Source organism: Zootoca vivipara, chromosome 9, assembly GCF_965207765.1.
Source record: "Zootoca vivipara chromosome 9, rZooViv2.hap1.1, whole genome shotgun sequence".
NCBI lineage: Eukaryota > Metazoa > Chordata > Lepidosauria > Squamata > Lacertidae > Zootoca > Zootoca vivipara.
The window spans coordinates 54,183,468-54,201,420 of NC_142592.1; the positions used below are offsets into that span (position 1 = coordinate 54,183,468).

General features: G+C 43.3%; 1 protein-coding gene across 3 annotated transcripts in view; it reads right to left on the reverse strand.

The window, feature by feature from the left end:
- Window positions 1-2,280: 2,280 nt before the first annotated feature.
- LOC118090766 (sodium- and chloride-dependent betaine transporter) overlaps window positions 2,281-17,953 on the reverse strand; it is a 50,427-nt gene continuing 34,754 nt past the window's right edge. Inside the window, exons 13-15 of one of the 3 annotated variants that reach the window (XM_035126911.3) lie at window positions 15,383-15,483; window positions 14,581-14,751; window positions 2,281-4,752 (exon numbers count right to left, since the gene is read on the reverse strand). In XM_035126911.3, coding sequence (XP_034982802.1) covers window positions 4,615-4,752; window positions 14,581-14,751; window positions 15,383-15,483 — 410 coding nt within the window. In that variant the 3' untranslated portion in view covers window positions 2,281-4,614. The remainder of the gene's footprint in view (window positions 4,753-14,580; window positions 14,752-15,382; window positions 15,484-17,953) is intronic. The other 2 variants (XM_088652329.1, XM_088652330.1) reach the window with 2 other exon arrangements.

The window sequence follows — 17,953 nt, forward strand, 5'->3', positions numbered from 1 at the left end:
CCTGGGAGAGGAGCATCTGTGACAATTTCTCAACCAAAGTAAAATACTTTTCAGTTTACTTAGGTGCTAAGTATTTGTAAAATTGCAATGCTTAAGTGTCCACAGTATTTTTTGCAAGCACAGGTGCTGCCATGAGCAGAGGTGTTCGCTGAATTTTAATCCTATGCACACTACTCTGACCACTTTTCCAGGAGAGGGGAATGGAATGTTCCTCAATTTCCAATGTCCAGGTTGTAAGTGCCATTGCTTATGGAGCCAAAAATGGCACCATGCAAATAGCACCCACTGGACTGGGATGTGAAACCACAACACTTGCAAAAATACAAAAAGCAATTAGGAAAAATCTGAGTTGAGAGGACCATACACACACAAAGAATTTGTTCAGTAGTCACAGAATGCTGAACTCCAGTCATGACAACCAACAACAAGATCGCTGTTAGGAGCCTCTACTCCAGCCTTTCCCAACCTGGTGCCATTCATGTGCTTTGGATGACAGCTCCCATAAACCCAAGCCACCATGGCCTGTAGATAGAGATGATGGGAGCTGGAGTCAGCATCTAGAGGGCATCGTGCTGGTGTATATTTCCATGAGTTCAAAGGTGCCTGTAAGAGTTTAGGAGTGCTTAACTTTTTACAAGGGACTGAGGGTAACAATTGGAACCAGGCAGATACAGGAGGAGAGGTAAGTGATTGAGGCTTGAGATTAGAACTATTTGTATATCTAGTCCACAGAACCATAGAATTGTAGTGTTGGAAGGGACACTGAGGATCATCTAATCCTACACCCTACAATGCAGGAATATGCAGTTGCCCCAGACAGGGATCAAACCTGCAACCTTGGCATAATCAGCACCTCACTCTTAACCAACTGAGCTATCCAGGTATTTGGAGAAACTGAACCATAGTTTCCCAGAAGTCAGGGGTAGGGGTGTCTGTTCTTTGCCTTTTTCTCCCCCCTACCTTGAAGAAGAATGCCACTTTGCGAGATTGTCTTCATTCTCTACCATCAGTGTGTGTTTGAAAGGTTGAAAGACAAATCACATCACAGGCTTCCTCCAGAAAGCATTTTAGCTGATCTCAAGACAGAAGGAGCTGGTTCTGTTGAGGCAAGAAATCCACTGCATGTTCCCTCCTGACCTTCTGTAAAGTATCAGTCAGATATTTTCTCTAGCTATTAAAATGAAGCATAGGTTGTGTCCAAGTTCACGACTCAAAAGCGCCACTCCTTCCCTTAAATTCTGTCAACTGCTAATAGATTGAAATTCTCTGGGTTTTTCTCTTGACCAGAGGTCACATCTTCTGGACCTTCTCTTCTCCATAGGAAAGAAAGCAAAGCCACAACTATTGTTGGTTCATAATTAAAGAAATGCTGTTTATTGAGATTATCTTAAGTACAAAGGTTTATGAAAAATATAAAGATATAAATGTACATCTATGACAAATAAAACTCAGTGAGCTGGTGGTGGCAGCACTTTCTTCCTGTGCAGCCTGACATTCAGCCAATGAATCTTTATTTGCATCGGCCACTAGCCATAGCAATGAAACAAAACAAAATGTACTAAAGATAGAGGTAAAAACTTAACTATACAAAATATATTTTGGAGGTTTACATCAAGATTCAAATAATAGATCTTATTCTAATTGTACCCACTAAAAACCTTGCTGTTTTCGCTGTCACCTGATCATCTTGATCTGCTAAAAGAAAGGACACAGTCACAATGGTTGAGCAACCCGACATGGACAATAATAGAGGGGTAATAACCCCACTCATCAAATCTTTATAAAGAGTGCAAGCCAGAAGCACATGAGCCACTGACTCAATACTGCCATCTCCACGTGGACATAACCATTTTTCCAGTGGAGTTTTTTTGAAATCAACCCTCAAGTACAGCCGAAGGCAGTATATTAATATTGTGAAAGTGAAAGCGCGTCTGTATTTTGGAATTGTTAAATTTTGCAAACAGGGTGCCAAAGGAACATGGGGGGCCATTGCTGGCAGCTGAGAGATTGTCAGATGGGAGCACTATTTGGATTGATAATGCGAAGTCTTTTGTGGCTGTTGCGATTTGCAAAATAGTGGTAGCTTAGGATTCCGGCAAACGGCATGGACACCACCTGGCTGCAAAGTTATTGCCTCCTGTGCTTCTGTGGCACTCTACCAGGAACCACTGAAGACTGGGAATTGGCCCAAAGTGATAGGAAACACTTCAGTTGCTTCATTTCTACATACCAGGCTGCTAGGGAAGGCATGGGAGCAGAGTTTTTTTAAAACAAACAAACAAACACCACTTGTCAATCTTTTATGGGATGTCTTCTGTACACACAAATGCTGTAAACAAGAGTTAGATGGCTTTTTATGAACATTCAAGTTGCTGATGAACACCTTGGAATTAGGAATAACTTCTGCTGGTGGAAAAAAAAACCCTGACAGATAAAAACTCTGATGAGCACATCATTTCTATGGGCTGTATTCAGTGTTTTCTTGCAAGGGTTCTTGTGCAAGTGGGTGGCTGAGTTTTAATGTTATGCAACAGAGGAATCCACTGCAACAGTTGTGCTAGCAGAAACTTGTTCCAAAAGAGACTGCACAACAAAGTTACCAACAAGCTGCTTATGCATTCACTCATGCATCAATGCTCCATTGGTGCAACACATTTTCCAGTGGAACAAGTATACCACTAAGAGACTTCAACTTAGTGCTGCATTGGATGAAACTATTGTCTACAAACAGATCCTATGAAAATTTGAAGAGACTGTCCTAGGTAAGTGTGCATAAGTTTTGCCATAGCAGAACAAGAAACAGGCAACTGTTCTGGGTCATTGTGGGAAATGTGAATGGTGACTCACAGACCCATCTACCTGACTTGGGGGCCAAAGGTAGGTTTTAGTGCTGGTGTGCCCTACCAGGCACTGGGCTCTCAACAACTGGCCAAGAAGTTCCAAGTGCTGAAATGGACCCTGGCTCCACATCTGCCTCCTGTTGACATTCATGGTACGGTATATGATTTGACCATTTCAGAACCGGCCTTTCCATTACTGAGACAGCACACCTTGCCCAATCTAGGGGTGGAGGTGGAATTTGGCTCAACCTGCATTTTAATCCAAGTTTATGCAATTCACTCTCCTTGAAGCAATAAGCAAACTGAGATGCAGTAAACCTTTAACTCTTTTGCTCTTCTCCAAAATTCTGCAAGGAATACAAAGGAAACACAATGCAAATATGGGAGAGGAGGGTTGGAATCAATTGCTTATCATTTGAGGGCTGAAAGCAACAGCAGCAGCAATTACTGATCATACTCAATGGATTTCCGGACATGGGACAAATAAACAAACACAGGCAATTTCCACTCCTGTTTCCATTTTCGTCAGAATTCTCCAACATCCCTAGCTGCAGCCACAACATTCACAATGCAAAAAGAGTTCCCTCTTGGTGTTTAGGATATTGAATTGACCTTGGTTAGCAGTGAACATTTACACAAGAAATAAATGAAAGCAAACCAGGACTCTGTGCACAGAAATTGATTTTCTAGCTTGCGCCTTCCATTTCCCTCCCACCCCCACTACCTCTTATTTTGTGCCACAGACCATATGCCAACCTCTGTATCACAAATGCTAAGCTAGCATCATGCAGTCAGAGACTTCAGCTTTGTTATCTCCTATATGATCCAGACCGTCCTGCACTTCTAATGCAGTTTTGGCATTTACTTATATGGCAGTTGCATTCAACTTGCATTTCTCAAGTTTTTCTAGCAACTCAAGGATGTCACACAGAGCTGAATCAAACAATGGATATTCAAGCTGAAATACTGCCTGCTCCATTTCCTTTCTGCACAAGTCTCTTCTTAAAAGGAAAAAAAAGAGAAAGATCTTAAGTGGCTTTGACATGCTCTTTTTCTGACAAACTCATCTTGCTTCCAATTTATCGCCTTTCCCCCCTCCAGGGCCTCCTGCGTAATGGGAGAGGTTGAGCGATCAAGCTCTAGTTTCTACATCCAAATGAGGATTGTTGCCACTCTTCTTAAGATAAAAATAAAAAGGAATCTCACCTACAGCAGAGATCTCTGTGAATTTTAAAATTAAAAACAACACAACAGTAATCCACCAAATTTGCTACAATTCCTGCAGTTAGGTCATGCAGATATAGCTAAAGATTCAGGTGTTCAAGGAACGTGAAATGTTTTTGCCAGTGAGTTAAGCCAGCAGTGGAAGAAACTTTCAGGAAGTCACCAGGAACTTGAACTGGCTAGCTTTATTCGCTGTCTTTTCTGACATCTTGCTGCTAATTTATTTCTTATAAATGGGAAGGAGTGTATAGCACAGTGGTTAAAGCACCTGTGTTGCATGCACAATATGCCAGGTTCAATCCCCTAGCACTGCCAGTAAACAGGAATTCAGGTTTCCTCTGAGCTGTGGGCTCTTCACAGACAATTTTCCACCTCTACAGTGACTGTTCCATTGGCCCTATTCCAGTCTGTATGCTAAGTAAATGCAAAGGGAAGAAGGTGCTGGCATCTTAAGAGACCCTGAGCAGCAGCTTATCCCAGATGTAAGCAGAAGACAAACGAAATAATGAGAGATGTCTCCAGAAGGTAAAGAAGTTCTTCCCTGGGAGGTCTAGAAGTTGGTTTCCTTCTCTGTGGTGATGAGCACATCCTTGCCTGGATGTTGACCTTCCGGCTTGAAGCACAGTCCAATCAGGTGCTTCTTGGGCTGGGGCAAGTCCTCTGCTGCAGAAGTGAGCTGGTGTAACCGCTGTAGAAAGACAAGCAAGGAGCAGACAATGAAGCTGTCAATGAAGCTGTTAGACAGACCAGCACTCAATAGCCATCTGTATCCATTGCTCTGGGCAAAGGCATTCCACGAGCAAATCCATTGTACTTCCTAAAGCATGATTATTGGAAGACACATCTAAAAGAGCAGAAGGGAAACAATGTAACATTCTGATCCATTTTGCCTTTAGGCTCACTTTTTGTCGACATATGGTAGAGCCCAATAAACATTCAGCAGTGCTTACAGATGAGTGGATAGGTAGTGCGGTTGGCACAGGTTTGGGGAGAACAGCAAAGCATCCTGGGACACCTCAAAGTGTGATCCTCCAGGTCTCTCTATCTGGTCCTTGGGACACTCCCTAGGCCACACCTCCTCAGCCACACCCCTCTCCTCCAGCCACACCCCACAGTGGAGTGTTTTTGCCTGGCTGGAATGTGCCCTCAAACTCTGATAGTGCTTCTTGCTCGTCTGGATGAACGACAGAAGAACAGTGTGAATTAGTAGGTGATTCCCCTGGAACTGCTCCACAGGAGCATGCAAGTGCAGACTAGGTCACAGGCCCTTTAAAACAATGCAAACAGCTCTGCTAAGGGGACACAGCCATTTGAAAGGCATGCCCTGCTAGCCTTTTTATAGCTTTGTTAGCTGAGACATCATGCCAGCTCAAGTAGCAGGGCCCCATGGGAGCTGGCCAGGGTCCTGACTTGCTTCGTTTCAGACATTTACTCACTGGATGAAATTCTAAAATCCATTGCCACTTCCTCCATGCGCCCCAACCCGCAGCAGAACAGGGTATTAATCTGTCTTATTTCAGCATTTTAGTAGGCCAGAGCAGTATCTCTGCTTGTGATAATGGACAGCTTCAACTACCCTTAAGTTAACCAAGTAAATATATTCGAAACAAAATAAAAAATTCCTTCCAGTAGCACATTAGAGACCAACTAAGTTGCTACTGGAATGAATTTTTTTTATTTTGTTTCGACTACGTCAGATCAACATGGCTACCTACCTGCAAGTAAATATATGTTTGGCTTGAAATACAGGTTGGTGTGTTTCAGTTGCTTTTGATTTCAGACAGAGCATAGTGATAGATGGACTTTAAATGCAACCTGAATCAAATTCCTCCCCTATGCTACTTGCAGCTGATGGTGGTAATGGTGACCTCTTGGTGGGTGTGCTGGGACAAGGTTGGGAGAGGTGTGGAGGTGAATGGCAGCAGCCCCACAGATACATTCACAGTTGGAGGTTACCACCACCCTGGAGTTCCCCTGATCTCACTCTCTTGCCTTGCCCCATCTCGACAAGTGCAAAGCTGTCAATGGAAGGATGCTGCTGCCTCCACCCACCAGCCTCACAAGCCACAGCTGGCTGTGCTGAACCTTCTTAAGCTTCACGTTTTTCAGGCTGCTGCACTGCCTGCTCTTCATCCAGAGCAAGCCCTCAAACGGCTTATTTGTAACCATCATTTCAAGCAGTAGCAGTTCGTTCCAGTGCAATTTTTTTTCAGTACCATGGAGTTGCTTTCTCTTTTTGATAAAATGCTCAAGATCTGGCCCAATCTGGTGCCATGGCAAGAGCACCCACTTTTTATTAATACTAGTAATATTAATATCCCGCCTTTTGCTCAGACCGAGACTCAAGGCGGCACACAGGCATATAGGAAGTACCTGTCTAAAACAATAGAGGAAATTAACAGCACCCTTCACACCCTTAAACTAAAAGCATGCACTAGCATAGGTTAGTTAAATGTCAGGATTTACATCTGGGAGTTTTGCAAAGTTAATTAACCTTGGCACTTCACAATATCAGGACTGGGTACATTGCTCTGCTTCATGAAGCACTGCTTAACCCAGCTGCTGTGTGCAACATGAGGCCTGGAAGCTTGTGATGAAGCCTTAAGAATCTCAGTTCTCATTTTGTTTGTTTGTTTAATGAAGTCTCTAGCCCTCAGGATTGCTGAGAGGAGTTTGAAAAATACGATGGCAGGAAAGTACATATGCCTGCCTGTTCCTATCATTACTGGAATCCCAGAAGCAAGAAGAAATGCTTTCATTTTTGAAAGTGTTTCCTGGAGTTAATTAGTTACTCTGATGTTTCTACAAAAGCCTTCTAAACATAATAAATCTAGAATTCTTCGTGTGAGCAGAAGGCACCAAATCAGAATGATATGTCAGCAAGGGAGTGGGCTGTTAACTCAAAGTTTTTTTTTAATCATTTAATTTTCCAAAACTTTTCAAGGACGAGAATAAATTCACAGAAATGCAGTTTGCTGCAAAGTGTGTAGGTTGTTGTTGTTGTTGTTGTTGTTGTTGTTGTTGTTGTTTAATCACTTCTGGGATTGATTCAAAGTATGAGACCCCTTCCTCCTACCAAGCCCATGTCAAATAGAAGTGACTTTCAGTAACGCCAATGTGGTGCACACTTTATAGCATAAAGTAGAAGGAAAGTAGCGGAAGGGATGTCGCTCAACTGTAGGGCAACTGCTTGGCATGCAGAAGGTCCCAAGTCCAATCACTGGTGCTTCCAGGTATGGATGGGAAAGATTCCTGCCTGAAACCCTGGAGAGCCATTGCCAGTCAGTATAGGTAAGATTAAATTAGATCAGGCACATCCAACAGGTAGATTGCGATCTATTGGTAGATCACTGGATGGCTGTGGTAGATCTCAACAACAACTTTGGCTCCCCTAAAAAAAAGCTCAACATTTTTGCCCAGCACCCCCAAAAACTGGGCTTTCCACCTTCTTAAAAAAAAACTCATCAACTTTGACCTGAACCCAAAAAAGGGGGTAGATCACTGCCAGTTTATAACTCTGTGAGTAGATCGCAGTCTCTTGGAAGTTGGCCACCCCTGAATTAGATTGAGCAATTGTTCAATTCAGTAAAAGGCAGTGCCCAGCAACCTGTTCTCACAATGTCCAGCCAGACGCTTATGGGAAACCTGCAGGCAGGACCTCAGCACAACAGCCGTGGCTTCCAGAAACTGGTATTCAGAAGCATGTGATTGGCATATTACTGGACCTGCCCACCTATCAAAATTGAGCCCCGACCCCCCACATCAGCTCACAGATTTTGCAACACAGCTCCAGTGTGCAAGACACATGTGGAAAAAATATGCATTTCACATAAAGATGCATATTTTGTGACAGAATGCATTGAAAAACCTTGCAAGTGTGTGTTTTATGTACAAAGCACATAGAAAATGTGCACCATTTCAATGTGGACTTTTCATGTGCTCTTTTTTTAAAAAAAATACTCCACACAAAGAGGAACGGAATATTAAATGCTAACAAAACTGCATCCAGATGGAATTAGCCTATTTAGTCCACTCCTAGCTGTAAACCCTCTGGAGAAAGTGTTGGGTTGAAAATGCTGTAAATAAATTAATAAAGCAATAGCAGGAGCTGCTCCAAGAAGGCTCCACTCGGTCAAATCCAGCTCTCCAGGCCTCTTTTCCTGGTCCTGAGGATTCCCCCTAAGCCACAGCCACTTCCCTGGCCATGACCCTCATGGCCCCCTGCTCTGCACTCTCTCAAGTGCTTTTGCCTGGTTGGAATATGTCCTTGTACCATTATAATGCCATTTGCTTGGGTGGAGAGTAATATGTGTGTATATAGGAAGGTAGAAACATCCGACTTCTCTGCATGGGTGGAATGTAGCCTCCTGTAAGAATCGCATCCATTGCACCGTCCACTTTTGCCTCTAGCCCCGCCCACAACTGGAATGAGGCCTGCGGTGGGGGATCTCCCCCCCCCTGCTAAATATAAATGGCACTTGGGTTTCTCACTAGTTCTTCACTGCCTGTATTTTCACGGCAGGTCCATCCAAATATTTCCCTAGGAGATTTTCTTCAAATCTGAATCTATTATTGACAAAGCACAAAAAGAGGTGACCAGGTGAATAGTGCTATAAACACTGGGTGTGTGTTTCTATTTGAATTGATGGTTGTTCTTCACAATGACCTTCTCAATGTCATTTATTGTTAAAATGATTGTTATGACAGTTCTGTTCTCATCTGGTTGTACTTTAAGAATTGTATTTTTTGTTTTTGTTTCATTTTTACTATTTTTCTAAGCTACTTGAATGATAGAAGAAAAAAAATTCCTTCAGTAGCACCTTAAAGACCAACTAAGTTTTTATTTTATTTTATTTTATTTTGTATGAGCTTCCGTGTGCATGCACACTTCTTCAGATACACTGAAGAAAATGTTAGCTTTCCTGTTATGAGGAAATATCAGAAATTAAGCAAAACTGGTGCTGTTCTTGCTTTTCTGGGTTTCCTAAAGGCCTAGATTTCATTTCTGGTGGAATTAAGTAACTTGGCAAACCAGATCATCTGGCTGCTAGGATGTTTTGCACTGGGGTTTCTTAATAATAATAATAATAATAATAATAATAATAATAATAATAATATTTGTTTTGTTTTCACCTAATTAAATGTTGTGCAAGAATTGCTCTGAACCAAATGGTTTTTTAAAAAAAATAAATAAATCTTCATTATTTTAATTTTGTTAAAACATAAAATGGGGGAGAGTTGATATTTGTTCCATTTGTATATATTTAATTGTTCTATTTTATATTGTTTTCCCCATCTGTGCATGCTAACTACGGTATATTCAGTGGTATTTGTTATGGCCTTTGGCTAAGACAATAAACTGAAATCAACAAGGCAATCCAGTACTAATGGTTTAATGCTGTCTATTTCTTGGTTATTGGTGCTGTAGTTTCTTTTTATTGTCTCAAGCCGATTCCACACCAGGGCCCTTTAATCCTGCTCAGGCATTGCTGTTCCCCAGCCAGCTGGAACAGAGGCTGATTCAAAGAGGCCACAGCATCATAGGGCAAAATGCATATGCCAGAGACATGGAGACACATCCTGTGCAGGTGTTTATGTACTAATGCTTGAAGACTCCAAGCCGAGAAGGGTGAGCTAAAGTGCTTGATTTTAAAGAAAAGGATAGATGATATAGTGAGCAGAGCAGAAACCCGGTGGAATAGCGACAGAAACAGTGGGGGGGGCACTTATCTTGAGATAAAGATCTATAGGAAGAACAGGGGAGGGCATAATGGAGGAGACACCAATATGGATGTCAAAGACATACAAGCTAGAAAACCCCAAAAAGGGCAGACTCATCCACATACTCACTGTGGATGGTAATACCTGGAGCAAAGAGTAAGTTAGTACTGGGAAGATACAGTTGTACCTTAGAAGTCAAATGGAATCTGTTCTGGAAGTCCATTCGGCATCCAAAACGTTCAGTGCGGCTTCTGATTGGCTGCAGGAAGCTCCTGCAGCCAATCGGAAGCCACCGAAGCCCCATCGGATGTTTGGCTTCCAAAAATAGTTCGCAAACCCGGAACAGTCACTTCCGGGTTTGGGGCGTTCAGGAGCCAAAAAGTTTGGGAACTAAGGTGTTCAACTTCCAAGGTACAACTGTACTAAATGTCCAGAGTTATCCTGAGATGCTGAATGAAACTAAGGAACCATCCATAAGACGAAATGCAATAATGGACCAATAACTTCACATAGACTGGTAAATGTATGTTCACATAAACAAAGAGGTAACATTGCTAGATACCCTAAATGACTGTGCCCTAGAACAGTTGGTCATGGAACTAACCTGAGGAAAAACAACCCTAGACTTAAAGTTATGTGGTGCCTCTGGTTGCTCTTTGATAGTAAAAGGCAGCAGCAGAGAGCTATTTCTTCTTATCTTAGTGGTGTGGTCTCACAGCACTTAGATTGCAGGTGCTGCCTGAACTTTGACAATTTATTGTCAAAAAGAAGTCAGAAGCTTATCTCTGATCTTAGAGCTATGGTGCACAGTGCTAAGAGCGTAGATAATACATGTCTTATCTCCATCCCTGATGTCAGGTGAATGACAGGTAGGGGTGGTGTTATGTACTGAGCTGAATCCTAGAACAATAGGATTCAGAATCAGCAGGAGCTATCCAATCCAACTCCAGGTGGAAGTGAATCCGCAACCTGATTGGCCTGCAGGAGCAGCCAATCAGGCGGCTGGCAGAAGTGAATCTGCAACCTGATTGGCCTGCAGGAGCAGCCAATCAGGCGGCTGGCAGAAGTGAATCTGCAACCTGATTGGCCTGTAGGAGCAGCCAATCAGGCTGCAGGCAGAAGTCAATCCACAACCTGATTGGCCCACAGGTAGCCAATCATGAAGTAGCCAATCATGCAAGACCCATTGTGTAAATAATGTATATAAGCAGATGGTTTTGGGGAAAGAGCCGTTCTTCTCTTCTTCTCCTTGATGACTATGAGCTGAATAAAGAGCATGAAATTCACTCTCGACTCCGAGTATATTTCAGGTGGTTTGCCCAAAATGGCCTGGCAGGCCAATTCAGAGGCCTGGTGGCCCTAGTAAGACCCATGGCCCAGAGGTCTCCTATGCCTGGATTAGTAAAACAAGCCTTAGCCTTACAGAAGACTTGCTGGTTTTGCTTCAGCAAGACTCATTTTTCTATATGCTTGGTAATTCTATATTTATGCTTTCTACCAGCTTTCCCAGAACAGATGTTAAGGTAACTGACCTGTAACTTCCCAAATTCCACTCTGGATCCTTCCCCCACTTTTAAATGGTGTTATACTGGCCACTTTCTAATCCTTGTTGTGTAGAAGAGGGAATTTCAGCAGCTGTAACTTGCCACTTGCACTCCCTCATCCAATGGTGGGGGCTCCTGGTCCCCTTTTGCAGCTGGCCAGTAAATCAATGTCTCCATAATAAGTGTGTAAATTAAGTATTGTCAATATCACATGGTTTTTACTTTCTGTAAATCACTAAGGCTACAGCCCTAACCCCATTTGCCAAGGAGTAGTCCCCATTGAATTCAAAAGGACTTACTTCTGTGCTGTTAGAGTGTTGCAAGGAGAAAAGAGGCTCAGAAACCTATTTAATTATGGCAATTATTATTATTCCTTTCCAGTGCAATCCTCAACCATGGAGATGTTCAGATTCCTAAGCTCATCATTTTATGACTTGAAGACAGGAAAGTACTGCATATTGAAGACAACACATTTAAAGATCCTACAGTTAATATCTCAGCAGTGGTGAATTAAAACCTCCAGAGCAGTGGTTCCCAACAGGTGGTCCGGGGACCCCCAGGGGTCCGCGAGCTATGCCAGAGGGGTCCGCAAGATGCTATTAGAATAAAAATATATTAAATATATTTCGTATGATAACAGATTTTTTTGTTTTGGCCGCTTCCTGCATGAGCAGCGTCTAGTGCAAAACTAGAATTAGATGAGGCAGTAGTTCTGCTGTATGCCGTTAGGTGGCGCTTTACAAACACTCTACTAACGCTCACCTCCCCAAGATGCTTTGCATGCGTCAGCTTCATTTGTGCGCTACTGCGCAGGTACCCTGTCTTCTCCATTCCCCTCCCTCTTCCCTGGACTCTTATAAAAAGACTCTTAATTTGGCTCTGACTTTTTAATTTTAGGATTAGGAATTAATGGGGGTCCTTGTCACAATAGCGGCATGATGAGGGGTCCTCGAGAAAATTTTGTTGGGAACCCCTGCTCCAGAGAACAAAGGATATCCCTTTTCATTCCACTCTGACCATATGAGGCATGCTGCGTCAACACAGTTGACTGGAAATGGTGCAGCTGTCTTCAAAGGTGTTAAAGGCAACATCAAGGTAGAACCAAATTGTCTCCTGAAAACACAACCTTTGCTCTCCCTCCCCAAACAAAAAAGTTGTCCACCTGTTAACAACTCCACTAGCAATTCACTCCCTGTCAACAAGTGAACCACATCCCTCGTTCCCCTTCAGGTAGGTGCCCACCTTATCACACACAAGAAAAAAGTGTCATTGTATTACATGTAGCTGTGGATACACCCAACTGGAAACAGTGAAGTCTTCTTATAATGCAATATTTCTGATCTTTCCTTCCCACTGCACATTTTTCATTTGTTTGTGCCCTTTGCCTCATCTGTGTGTTTTCCTCAAGGCTCCCCTTCCTTTTCTTCCCTGTCCGGGACTTTGCCTCACAACTTGTCCACCTGAGGTGGACATTAAATCAGCGCCGGCATAAAGCCTGTCATTCCTCATTATGTTAGAATCCCTAGTCAGTAAACAAGGGCCTGCGGGCACAACATCACCTTCCCGGAGGTCAGAGCACTAGGAAGGGCACCCTCTGCAAAGTTCATTCTCTTCAGTGCTAGTGTGTGAGATTTCCCAGCCACTTGTCACTGCAACTTAAATTGCTTCACCAGGAAAAATGCAGACACACCACCCAACGAGGTGTGCGCCTAGAAGATTGAATTTCATCCTTTTCAAATTATCTGTCATTCCAAAAGCTGCAGTTTTCAGCAAGCCAACAACAATGATTTTGCACCAAAGATGCACAAGATTAAAAGTCAACGGCTCGATTTAGACATCACATCAAACTGTGGTTTGTATGAAGCATTGTTTTAGAACCCCAGAACAAGCTGCATGCGTCCAAATCAGGGTGGGGGAACTTTCTTCCATTGAGGGCCTCATTCCCTCTGCAGTGGTCTGCCAGGGATTTCATGCCAGTGGTGGGAGGAGATAACACCAGAGACAGGCAGGGCTGCCCCTTCTCACTCTATCTTTCTGCCACCTCTCCCCCACCCCATTCAACAACTCCACTCGCAATTCACTCCCTGTCAACAAGTGAACCACATCCCTCGTTCCCCTTCAGGTAGGTGCCCACCTTATCACACACAAGGAAAAGTGTCATTGTATTACATGTAGCCCGTTTGAAAAGGAAGGGGAGCCCTGAGGAAAACACACAGATGAGGCAAAGGGCACAAACAAATGAAAAATATGCAGCGGGAAGGAAAGATCAGGTAGCTGGGGAGAAGACAGATCATTCTTGCCAGAGTTATGAACTGATCACTTGCAGAGAGCTTTCCCCTCTCATCTTTCCATCACTCCACTAATTTTGACTCCCTTCTCCATTTTTCCTCTCCCAAAGGCTCAGGGCTGCATAAAATTAGGTAAAGGTCTGCCCACCCCCATTCCAAATTTGCAAGCAAATCATAGTTTAAAACTTCTTGGTTGCTCTCATCTGCTCAGCACTCCAACCTTTGGAGCTGTAATTTGTCAGTTCAGACACCGCATCAAGCCATAGCTGTGACAAACCCTGGTTTCCCAACTTACTTCAAACTACGGTCTCTGATTTTAGTTTGCCAATCAGATTTTAGTAACTTGACTCTTAGCATGCTCTTGTTATATTGATTGGGTTTTTAACAACTTGGGGTGCTGAAGGTGGGCTAAACATTTATTAAATAAATAAATAACATCAACATCACAATCACAAACAATGATCTGTCCATTCACACATTACCCAAAAACAGTAAACTTTCCTAAACCATAGTTTGGCGTGGTTTCTGCTGTTGTATAGGGGTCTTCCTTTCCCCAAACAGATTGGCCATTTCCTTGATGTAACAGTCCAACAAGGGCCTTGCCTATGGCTCTTGGTCTGCCATACTCAATCCAATGTATGGTGGCAATCTGTTGTTCATGGGGAACTGCACGCATATCAAGCCAGGTATGCTTTTAAATATGCTAATAAAAAAAAAGAATGCCTTCAATTAAGCAGAATTCATGGTTAGGTTCTCTGTAATAACCAGAGCATTACTTCATTACTTAGGATGTCACTAATGCACAATTATTCTGGGACACAGCAAACCAAGGCCATTCTGACTTTCTGTGCTACAACAAAAACCACCGAAGCTGCCAATTTCACATCTTGTGAGCCAGTGAACAGCCCTACCCAATAGCAAACCAAGGTTCTGTGACCTTAGAGATGCCTCACTTTCTTTTACCTCTTTTAATGATCCTTTGGTTTTCAGAAGGATGAACACAGCATACAATGGGATGCAGATAATAGAGGACAGTGCCATCAACCAGCCCACAGCAATACCCCATGGTGGATATTCGTATACTTTGTTATACGTGAGCGGTGTGTACCTAATGAGTGAAAACAGGAAGGTGGCCTGAAGAAGACAAAAGCAGAAAGCATGACTGCTATGCTAAGTGCAATGAGAAGATAACTCTGGAAAAGGGCTGTATACTGATATTTATAATTTGATACTTCGTAGCAGAATGATTTAAGCTGTGAAGGGAAAGACAACCCACACTGAACTTGAGTCATGGTGGCCCATGGAGAGGTGGTTGTGAAGATCCTCTTGGGCTTCCCTTCCTGACCTGGCGCCCTCCAGATGGTGTGGACTACAATTCCCAGCTATTATGGCCAATAAGCAGGGGGAATGGGGGCCTTCTGGCGGTTCCCTCACTGCGAGAAGTGAGGTTACAGGGAACCAGGCAGAGGGGCTTCTCGGTAGTGGCGCCCGCCCTGTGGAACGCCCTCCCATCAGATGTCAAGGAAATAAACAACTATCTGACTTTTAGAAGGCATCTGAAGGCAGCCCTGTTTAGGGTAGTTTTTTAATGTTTGAAATTTTATTCTGTTTTTAGTATTCTGAACTACATTGTTACTTGAGCAACACTGCAACAGAAGAACAATAAGTTCTTTACTGCAATCCTCATGGAAAGTTCAATGTTTCATCCTCATTCAGAGATGCATTAATGACCTAAAACATGGCACAAAAGATACAATCTACCTACCAGACAAACTCCAGGTGTGAGAAAGAGCCAGCACACTTTAACCAAGGGCCATGGCCTGTAGCCAATCATATCCTCAATGTTGTCATAGAAACGGCCTGCTCCTTGATGCCCACAAAGAAAGAGAAGGGTGGTTTTAAAAAAATAAACATAAATCCATAATATTATAAATCAGATGACACAGATTAACTTGATATATATCAGACAGACAGACACTCAGACAATCAGCTCTATAGTTTGTTTGTATGTTTCCATTCCCTCTTTTCTCCAAATAGATCTGGGCAACCGAACAACAACCATATCAAGATACCATTCTGTCAACTTCATGGCTGACCGGGGTTTTGAAGCTGGGTTTCCTATATCCATCACTAGCCCAGCGATGGGGACCACTGTTGAACACTTACTCCCATCATCCCTGATAATGGATCTTGCTTACTGGGGGAAGCTGGGAGTCCCCACCATGTTCAGAGGGCCACAAACTCCTCATCCCTGTTCTAGCAACTTCACTTCGTTACCAGTGATGAAGTAAACTGGGGAGATCTTGCTGTTATGAATAAGATTAAATGGTGTATTCATATTATTATGTTTTTATATGTGTTGGAAGCCTCCCAGAGTGGCCAGGACAACCCAGCCAGATGAGTGGGTTATAAATAATAAAATTATTGTTATTGTTGTTAGGCCATTTTTAAATAAAATGGAGGGTAACCTGAAAACTTCTATAGTGCTTTGGAATGCAAACAAGGTTTTGTTAGAAGTAACCATTTTCGGTGATTTACAAGGCATTTTATTTATTGTCTTTTCGTATCTTATCTTCAGAGTTAAAATGTTTTATTGTTCTTTTTCATCTTTAGGCATAATGCTGTTTTATGTTCCATAAAAATAGCAGTTGTTCTTATACGGTTGGTCAGTTTTAGTGGTGTCTTATGTGTTTAGTCATAAGGAGTGCTGGGTCTGGTGATTTTTATAAGCTTGGCTGGGGGCGGGGACACCCTCTGAAGATTGGATTAATCTTTAGAGGTAGGGTGAAATTCTAAGAACTGTCAAGGTGGGGTGTTATAAGATGGCCAAGGATTCCCCTCATCCTTTTTAAACCAAAAGAAACCCTTCAAACCAGAGTTTGGCCACTCTCAGCAAGAGGGCCACATTTCTTGGACAAGGTTCTTGCAGGGTATGACAAACTGCTTCCTTCATGGATGTGGGGAAGATCTGCCAGTATCTTGTTCAGGACACTCCCAACCAGAAGCCACAGCCCTGCCACCATTCACTGACTCAGGGGATGAGTCCTATGCAGTACCTCTGTCTCTGCTGCCTTGAGGACTACAGAATGAGGTGATTGCCCTTTAACAACTCCTGCAAGGCAAGGCCTACCACACTCCAGGTTTTGTCTGCTTACATAAGGCTTCGTGTGGCACCAACTCCCTGCAAAGGCAACATCTACTGTACAGTTGCTACTGGCTTTCAGAGCTGTCCAAGGTCCTGTTCTTACCTGCCCACATTTCACTAGCATGAGTCACTGCCTGCTTCCACTGTGAGTCTCCACCTCCCATGACTCTGGACATTAGACATCCCTGCATTGCCTAAAAAACTGTGCAATGGTCCTTCTTGCCAGAAGAGAGTGAGCATTGCACAGTTGCCTAGGCAACCCAGGGATGCTTGCCTAGCTTCTGGGGCAGTGACATGAGGAGACAAAATGGACCTCTGTTGCCTAGGTGATTGTACAATGCTCACTCTCTACCAGTGACAGCAAGCATTTCCCAACCATGTGGGCAATGCATGGATACTTGCCTAAATTTCTGGTGCTAGGCTAGAGCATAGCACTAGAAGTCTTCCTGTGCTGCAGGCATCATCATCATCACCATCATCATTATTCATTTATAGGGCACCTAATGTTTTCTAAGGATATGGGTGGCACTGTGGGTTAAACCTTGGAGCCTAGGACTTGCTGATCAGAAGGTCGGCGGTTCAAATCCCCGCGACGGGGTGAGCTCCTGTTGCTCGGTCCCAGCTCCTGCCAACCTAGCAGTTCGAAAGCACGTCAACGTGCAAGCAGATAAATAGGTACCGCTCCGGCGGGAAGGTAAACGGCGTTTCCGTGTGCTGCTCTGGTTCTCCAGAAGCAGCTTTTTCATGCTGGCCACATGACCTGGAAGCTGTACACCAGCTCCCTCAGCCAATAATGTGAGATGAGTGCCGCAACCCCAGAGTCGGTCATGACTGGACCTAATGGTCAGGGGTCCCTTTACAGTGGTGCCTCGCTTAACGAATGCCCTGCTTAACGAAATTTCCGCTTAACAAAAGGATTTTTCGAGTGGAGGTTGCCTCGCTAGATGAATGCGTTTTATGAAAAATTCGTCTAGCGAATCGCAGTTTCCCATAAGAATGCATTGAAATTCAATTAATGCATTCCTATGGGCAAAAAAAAATCAAAAAAATTTCAATGCATTCCTATGGGATTCGCTAGATGAATTTTTCGCTATAAGAAAAGACTCATGGAACGAATTAATTTCGTCTAGCGAGGCACCACTGTACCTTTTTAATGTTTTCTAAGTACATGTATGAAAAGATGTGTACAGC